General features: G+C 53.4%; 1 protein-coding gene across 1 annotated transcript; it reads right to left on the bottom strand.

The window, feature by feature from the left end:
• Window positions 1–656: 656 nt before the first annotated feature.
• On the bottom strand, window positions 657–8,073 carry SLC35B2 (solute carrier family 35 member B2). Its single transcript, XM_072927296.1, has 4 exons — window positions 7,254–8,073; window positions 4,431–4,624; window positions 4,042–4,202; window positions 657–2,794 (listed from the first exon to the last, which is right to left on the bottom strand). Exons 2-4 carry the CDS (start codon window positions 4,585–4,587, stop codon window positions 1,856–1,858), a joined length of 1,257 nt encoding a protein of 418 aa, XP_072783397.1. The 5' UTR covers window positions 4,588–4,624; window positions 7,254–8,073; the 3' UTR covers window positions 657–1,855.
• Between the last annotated feature and the right edge of the window lie 309 nt (window positions 8,074–8,382).

Below are 8,382 nucleotides of genomic sequence, written 5' to 3' on the forward strand. Positions count from 1 at the left end.
GCTAAGTCACCACTGTCCCTAGTCTCCTCCTCTGTTTCTCTTGTGACCCTCACCTGAGTGTCCCCTTTCCCTAGCTGTGTTAGGTCCCAGTCCCGTCTCTGACCCCAGACTCACTCTTGCCTGGATTTTCACCAGGCCTCCCACACATACCAGGATGGCTCTGGCTGCTGCAGTATGCCCCACAAAGTGCTATAGCACCGGTGGCCCTGGCTGGCAGGTGCTCAGCAGGCCTCTGTATCACCTCTTGGTAGCTACACCCACTGGGAATTCCTTAAGCTACACCATGCAGAGAACTTAGGAGCCAAACTAGGCTCAGGCTAATGGCTCCTTCACCTGCCCACCAGCATAAGCAGCATTCCAAACCTGGCTGTGCTCCCCAGTTGTGTGTGCAAGGATCTCCTGTCAGGCCTTGCAGCTTTAAGTGCAACCCTGGTAGATACCAGTCTTGGCAAAGACAGAGAGAGGCACCTGTATTTGGAAAAACAACTTTGCTGTCCCAGAGAGACTAGGGACACAGGAAGAGCTGGAAATCTCTTCCCTCCTACCAGGTACATGGAGAAAAACACCCAACCAACAAAGCAAAACAAAACAAAAACAAACACAAACAAACAAAACAAAAACAAAAACACAAAAACAAACAAAAAACCAAACCCACATTTATACCCATTGCACTATATGCAGCATATTTTTAATTTAATAAAATAAAAAGAGAAAAAAATGCCTTGCAAAAGTACCAAAACCTGCTGGTTTGTCAGTCAGGTTGTGTTGACGAGAAAAGGATTGACCAATAAAAGCCAGGCTTCTGGGGAAGAACAGCTTTCACTGCTCCATCCCCTGCTATCTGTGGAGCAGGAACAAGGCACCGCAAGCGGGCTCTGCCCCATGTCCCAACCCTCCAGGCACAGACTCTGGCCAGCCCCTGGGAAAACCAGGGCCAGTACCTCCAGGTGGCAGGAAAAAGAGGAGTTGTTTGTGCTTGTCTGAATGGCAACTGCAAAGCCCAGAACCCATGGCACTGAGGGACCCCGAGGTGGTGCTGGGGCTTCTGGGCAGCACAGCCTTTGGCCTGTAACAGCAGCAGATGTAACCAAAATGCAACCTTGAAGGACTCAGCAAGCCTTGGGAACTGCCCAGCTCAAGTACTGCATAAAAATCAGCCTGGCCTGAGGGGGGCAAAGAAAGTGTCCTGGAGCAGGAGTAAAGAATCTGTAAAACCAAAGTGGGAGGTACTGGCTTTCACTGCAGTGCCCTCCCAGAGCAGATCCCAGGCCTGGGGTAGGACAGGCTGGGTATCCTTCTCCTGGCTGTGCCTGTTATCACCTCTGCCTGACCCAGAGCCCCTCCTGGAATGGAGGAAGAGCAGTCCCTACCCTTCAATGGGCTCAGCTTAGGACTTGTTCTCACTCAGAGGTGTTTCAAAAAGAAACCTAGTGTTTTGCTTGCCCTTTCCTCTTGCCAAGCTCTGTAGTACTAACAGAAATGGAGGAGCATTAGCCAGAGGCAAGACAGTGCCAAGGAAGTGTTCCCTTTTTCTTCAGTGACTTTGGAGAGAAGCCACAAGACAGAGCTGGGGCAGGAATACCAGCAGCCCCATGCTGGTGTGTCCCCAGGCCTGTGCCTTGGCTGTAAGTCTTTGACCCATTAAGGCAAATGGAAAGGTTTGGAGCTGCGTCAGCCCAGAGCGCTTCCTGGGCTTGTTCCAGCCTCTTTCCTAGGAAAAGCAGGTGGAAAACTGAGTCACTGGTCCTGTCTATCCATACCCCACTCTTCTCAGTTGGTTCTGAGATATCCAGCAAATACCCTCAAGTGGAGGCAGGACAGCGGGCATGGCTTAAATGCCATGGCCTCAGCTTCCTTAGACCTTTTGAACAGGGCTCTCGCCCAGTGGGAGCTTCTTACTGCGCTTCTTCATGCGGCTGCGGGCATAGACACGGAGAAAGAGGGCCATGAAGACAACGGCAATGCCCAGCCCACCCACAACAGTGACAGTGTGCCCATAGATGAGGCAGGAGAGGAGAATGGCAAAGGCCTGTCGGAGTGTCATGATGATGGTGAAGACAGCTGCCCCAAACTGGTTGATGGTGTAGAAGATGAAGAGCTGGCCACAGGCAGAGCACACGGAGAGCAGCACGGCGTGGGCGGTGAACTCCGAGTGACGGGCCATGAAGCGCAGCGACTCTAGCAAGGCACCCTGCTCCACGAGCGAGCCCACTGTGAAAAGGCAGGAGAAGACGTTGACACCAAACATCATCTGCACAGGAGACATCTTGTAGGTGAAGAGAGCATCCTGCCAGTTGGAGGTGAAGCTGTCAAAGATTATGTAGCCAGCCAGGAGCACTACGCCAGAGAAGGTGGTGACAGTGGACACCGTCCTGTTAGGAGCACTGGAGAGCAGGAACATGCTGACCCCCACGGAGATGAGGGCAGCAGTCAGGTACTCCCAGTACTCATAACTCTTGCGCGACACCAGTTTGCCCATCATCATCACTGGGATCACTTTGGAGGCCTTGGCCAGCACTTGGGTGGGGAAACTGATGTATTTGAGTGCCTCATACTGACACCAGCTGCTGAGGATGTTGGAGAGGGAGGCAAAGGAGTATTTGTACATAGGAGCCCCGTGGCGTGGCTGCTTGGTCAGGGCACAGTACAGACCAGCCACGGTGAAGGCCAGGATGCGGTTCATGAACACGAGGAACTGGGAGTCCTTGAACTTCTCTCCAGGGTCTGCTTCAGTGGCACCGTATGTTCTTGTCATCACACGCTCCTGGAGGACACCCCATGTGAGGTAGGAAGCCTGCAAAGCAGCAGGAGCACAGGGAGAAGTTAGGACCTATAACAGCAGCTGCCAGTAACAACAGGAAGAACAGACCCCAGGAGAACCTTGCTCTCCCCAGTGTTGCTCATCCTCTACATGGAAATGTTTCCCTGAGACACTGGGAGATGGGACCACCCTCCACTCCACCCATCTGAGGGAACGCGCTGATAACGTGTGGTTACAACCAGGAACATCCTATTCCAAAGCACACCTGCTCAGTGGACAGGGGAGAAAAGCCCACAATGCAAACATCCTGGTGAGAGCAAGCAGTTAATGCTTTGAGCTAATTTAAACCTGTGGAACCAGACTGACTGAATCAGGGAACATTACTGATACACAGCTGTGGTTTTGGTGCTAGCTCCCTGTGGCAGGTCCTGGCAGTTTTCCCAGTGGCCTCTGCACTGGTTTTCACTTCCAGCTCCCTAGGCCTGGTTTTTAGATCCAAATCAATTCTAGTTTCAAAACCAGCAGACAAAATTGTCCACGAGGGATGATCACTGTTCTGGTTGTCATCTCCACTGCTTTTGGTGCAACAACACCAAGCGCCTCACAGAAATAACTGACTTCCTTTCATCACACATCCTTCAAGAAAGTAAGACACAGAGAGATGGAATAATTTGGTGGCCCACAGAATGTCTGAATAGGATGGGGGAGTAAGCCAGAGAGTGAGTTGTTTCCTGGCTGCAGGACACCTCGGTTTTTCTATCTCAGCGCCCACATTGCTATTTTTCATCCTCATAGATCAAAAAAAGTTGCCCTTCCTAATGATGCTCAGGCTGTAGCATCATTGGGGAATCTAGGATTTTAAATCCCTGTTTATCTGTAGCTGAATTAAGTATTTTGTCTCCAGTACTCAAATTCAATCCACCAAGGCAGAATGCATCAGCCCCAGACAGTGACCCATGGGAGAGCCTGGGATAAAAGAGGGTTCAAACTATCTGCTGATCTGACATCAGAGCCAGAACAAAAGCAGCCTTAACAATCTGCTAAATCACAGAATTTTCAGAAGCTCTAGAGGCTGATCAGACAGACAGGATCCTCCAACCCAAATGACAAAAGCAAGATAGACCTCCACAGCTCTTGGAGGTGGACTGTCCCAGCCTCCATCCCTGCCTTGATCAGGGACAGCACTGCATGCTTGGTCTTCCAAGTATCTGACAGTCACTAACCCACCGGCCACTTCCTCCTTCCAGAATGGAACAGCCACACATGCACAGGACCCCTACCTGTAGACCAGCAGCACAGGAGAGCAGCTTGAAGACCTGTCGGGCTGTGGAGGACTCTGTGGGCTCTGCTCGGGGTGGCAGGGAGCCATCGTCCTGATGTACAGACTTCACCTCAGAGCCAAACACACATGATTTGATGACAGGGAAGCAAATGCCTCTGCCTGAACAGGGTAAGAGAAGATGGAGACACAGTTACCCAAAGCCTGGGTACCACATACTGCACCAGCTTGAGAGGTGAAACCTCCCTCCTCACTAGCCTCCAGATCTGCTAGCATGGGGGCCTCAGAGAAATTTGTTTCAGGATAGCAGCTGGAAAGCACTGGGACACAGATCTGTGAGTGGCTCAAATATGACAATGCAGGTTGAAGAAGGGAAGCTCCCACTCCTACCTGTCTCCAAGTAGTTCCTTCTCTTGAAGTACTGGATGAGAAGGAAGCCTGGTACCACAATACTTGCATAGCCAGCAGCATTAACAAAGAAACGGAAGAACCAGAAGTCCCCCCAGGAGTCCTGCAGGGCAGGGGCGATCTCTTCACCTGTAGCCATGGTAGGGAGGGAAGTCAGCAGGAGGGGAATGCAAAATCTGTGGAGAGAGAAAGAGGCAGGTGGTGGGCTACTGGTACATGGGCACTCCACATGCCTGTAATACCCATCCTCCAGCCTGATCCTCATCACCTGCAACATGGCCACCTAGACCCCACTGCAGTGAGAACAGTGATACTGGCAGCACACAGAGTAGGAAGAGTCCTCTGGAGCTGAAAAGCACAGGCCAGACATCTATGTTTGCTCCTGTTAAAGGTGGTTGCTCTGGATCATGTGGACTTAGAACTTTGGATTCCCAGGATTAGAGAGAACACTGATGTAACCATCTGGTTTTGATTACACTCTTACTCCAAATACAAGGAGCACCTCACACCTCAGCTTTATAAGTTAAACTTTAGCACAGCTTTTGGGTGGAAAAGGAAAAGGTCACTGAACAGAACTGACTCCTACTTAGAAGCTCATGTTTCAAGCCTGTGGCAATGAGCAACCCTCCTCTGGAAACAAACAGTTCAGAGCTTTCCCCTCCAGCTACACTAGATAAGTGGAGGAGAGGCAGGGTTTGGGGCTGCCAGCCTCCCCCACCTTCCCATGCAGCCCTGGAAGTGTGCCAAGGCATTCCTCACAGCTCAGAGGAAATTACCAGGGTTCACCCGCTTGGCAAAACACAGTGAGAAAGCGAGGCTGGAAAGGAACTTTCCTACTAGCTGTCTGGTTGGGATTTTACCAGGACTATGCAATGAGGTGTAGGTGATATTCTTCAGCTGTAGCTGTAGGAAGTGATCTAGCCAGCTTTAAAAGTCCTTGAAGGAATTCTTCCATTCACAGTCCTCTCTCTCACAGAGGCAAACCTGCAATATTCACAGTACTCAACAGAATGAGCAACCAGGCAAGAACTTCCTACACCCAAGGCCACCTGTATCCTCCCCTCACAAAGCAAGCTACAGCTTCCTGCATCAGGGTAGAAGGTTCCCCTGGTCCATGCTACATCCCTCAGCTGAAAAAGCCTCCCACTTGCCTTGGGTGATAGTGCTGTGGGCTGGCTACATAAACATGTACCAGAAAAGCTCCTGTTACTGAAAGATGTTAATTCCTCCTCCCCCTGAAACAAGTGAGTTGAGGAATTTAAGCCCTATTTAGAAATGTACCTGGCCCTAATGTTGTATAACTGTGACCTCTAGTAGCCCCCACACAAAACTCAAGAGATTTACAAACTTAAGGACTTTAAAGGCAAAAAAGTCCCCTGTCATTTAATGAACAAGCACTCCCACCAACTTCTTGTCCCCTTGGGAAAGACCTCAGGGACTTTTCTAATTCTCAGCTACTGTGGCTAGGCCCTTGGAGTTCCTGGGGCTGACCAAAGCTGAGGTTGTGTTTCACCCAGAAAACTCCCTTCTGCGACTTTAAAGACGTAGAAATTCCCAGACGAGGGAGAGGTGCACAATACTCGCATAGCTAGGGGTGAATTGCTTCGAATTCTTCCTACTCCCCTGTCTCCCCCCTCTCCTGGAAAAGACAGTCTGACACCTTCACTCAATCTCTCCCGCTGCAGGGGCATCATCACAAGCTGTACAGGTGCTGTGGGATGCAAAAACAGGGCTCGGTGCTCGCACCTGGGGCTGAAGCTGCCCATGTGCTCCTGGGTTTGTCCGTATTAAGTAACTGTGGCTGACAGTGGGGTGCAGAAACGCCACTCACTTTTGCAGAAGTCAGATATAAATGACAGGGTCTGTTGCCACATTTGCAACTTGAGAGGGACTGCAATTTCTGTTCAGCACGACTGCGCCTGCTGTTACCCCGCCAGCTCCTGCAGCACTACCATGGGAGGAGAATCAGCTCCGCTCTCCCACAGCGACCGTGAAGAGGAGGCTATGGAGGGACAATGGCTCTCTATGCCTGCACTAGCAATTCCCAGGCCCCGAGAGCTGACTCAGTGCAGCAGGCCCTGCCCTCTCTGCCGAGGCTGGGAAGGAACAGGGACCCCAGTGTTACAGGTAGAAAGCGGGGGGGCTGAGCAGGCAACATGCTCAGGCATGAAAGGAGCCTTAGTCTACGAAGCAGCCCAGGAGCCGCGACAACAGAGCCGGCCGCTGCTCTCCTGCGCACTACAAGGGCAGCTCTCAAAGGCACCGCTTCAGAGCCGGGCTGGCATCCAGCCCTCGAACTGGGATGGACAATTTGGGTCCCGGCTCTGAAAAAGATCCCTGCCTACAGTCCTAATACTCTTCAACGCGCCTCCAGCGCCTGGAAGAGCTGAGGTCAAATGCAAGCTCGGAGCTGAAAAGTCGATACTGACATCTCGACATCTCGTGTCTGCTCCCTGTCCCTTTACGCAGCCGGGTCGCAGGGGGTGCCCGCCACTGTCCCCCCAGGGCCGACCGCTGCCTCTGCCCAGGGGCCACGAGCAGAGGCACGGGGGCTGCCGCTCCCCGCCGGCCGCGCCACGGCGCGGGGCTCCCGGGAGGGGAGAGCCCTACGCCCGCCGCTCCGGGGCTTCTCTGCCCGAGGCTGCGGGACGAGCGCGGCCCCAGCGCCGCCTCCCTGCCCGGCGGCTACGCTCGCAGCGAGCCGGCCGGCAGCGCGGGGCAGCCTTCGTCTGCCTTCGCCGAGCAAGGCAGCTGCCGCCCGCGGGCCGGCCCGCCCCCCGCGCCCGCCCTGGCCTCGCTACCCACCTGCGGCCCGGCCCGGCCCGCTCTCGGCCGGCTCCCCTCAGCTCCGCTCCCGGCGCCGCGGCGGAACCCCGCCCGGCGGGCGCGCTCCGCGCCCCACAGCGCCCCCGCCGCCCCGGAGGGAGAGCGGCGGCGGGGGCCGTGATCACCGGAGTACGGAATCAATCCGGTTGGAAGAGACCTGAGGTCATCGAGCCCAACCTATGACCGAACACCACCGGCTCAACCAGACCATAGCACTGAAACCGATCTTTCCTTAAACACCTCCAGGGAAGGTGACTCCACCACCTTCCTTGGCCTGTCTATTCCAGTGTCTCATCAGCCATTCTGTAGAGAAATTCCTCCTACCATCCAACCGAAATCTCTCCTGGCACAGCCTGAAGTAATGTCCTCTTGTCCTGGAACTAGTTGCCTGGGAAAAAAGGCTGATCCCCACCTGGCTACACCCACCCTTCAGGGAGGTGTAGAGAGTGACAAGGTCTCCCCTAAGCCTCCTTTTCTGCAGGCTAAATACTCCCAGCTCCCTGAGCAGCTAGCTCATCATAGGGCTTTTGCTCCAAACCCTTCCTTCACCAGCTCTGTTGCCCTTCTCTAGATGTGTTCCAGCACCCTCTTGAACTGAGGGGCCTAGTACTGGACACAAGACACAATGGGAGGCCTCACAAATGAAGAGGGACAATGACTTCCCTAGTCCTGATGGTCACACTATTCTTGATTCAAGCTAAAAGCCTTCAAAGCTGACTCCTGGCTCCATCCCTGCCCCCTGTCTCAGGTTAACCCTCCAAGGTGCCAGCCCTGCACTGAGCACAGCCACAGCTGCAGGTCAGTATGACACCTACTGCAGCCCCACTCCTGAATCCCCTATCCCAGCCCCAGGCGTGGCTGCAGGGCTGGCTGGAGCCAGCACGTGGCCACCCAGTGATGTTTTACAAGACATCTTTTTAAAACAAAGAGTTTTATTTTAAAGTAACAAAACAAACAAAAATGTGCAGATCACTTGCTTCTGCCTTTTCCCTTTGCTCCCAGCTACAGCCCTGGCCGCACCATTCCACACTGCCCTGCAGCATGTCATTGCTTCTTCGAGCAGCCTGGAAGTGCCTCCTGTCACCTGTGAAAGATGTCCTCAAAACAG

This window comes from Taeniopygia guttata, chromosome 3, assembly GCF_048771995.1.
Source record: "Taeniopygia guttata chromosome 3, bTaeGut7.mat, whole genome shotgun sequence".
Classification (NCBI taxonomy): Eukaryota; Metazoa; Chordata; class Aves; order Passeriformes; family Estrildidae; genus Taeniopygia; species Taeniopygia guttata.

What these genes read in the sequence shown, in the direction of transcription:
- SLC35B2 (XM_072927296.1), bottom strand. Translation starts at nt 4,587, where the DNA reads ATGGCTACAGGTGAAGAGATCGCCCCTGCCCTGCAGGACTCCTGGGGG. An exon ending in AAGGAACTACTTGGAGACAG is followed by an intron (nt 4,203 to 4,430) that starts GTAGGAGTGGGA and finishes TACCCTGTTCAG; the next exon opens with GCAGAGGCATTTGCTTCCCT. An exon ending in CCTGTGCTGCTGGTCTACAG is followed by an intron (nt 2,795 to 4,041) that starts GTAGGGGTCCTG and finishes GCTGCTTTGCAG; the next exon opens with GCTTCCTACCTCACATGGGG.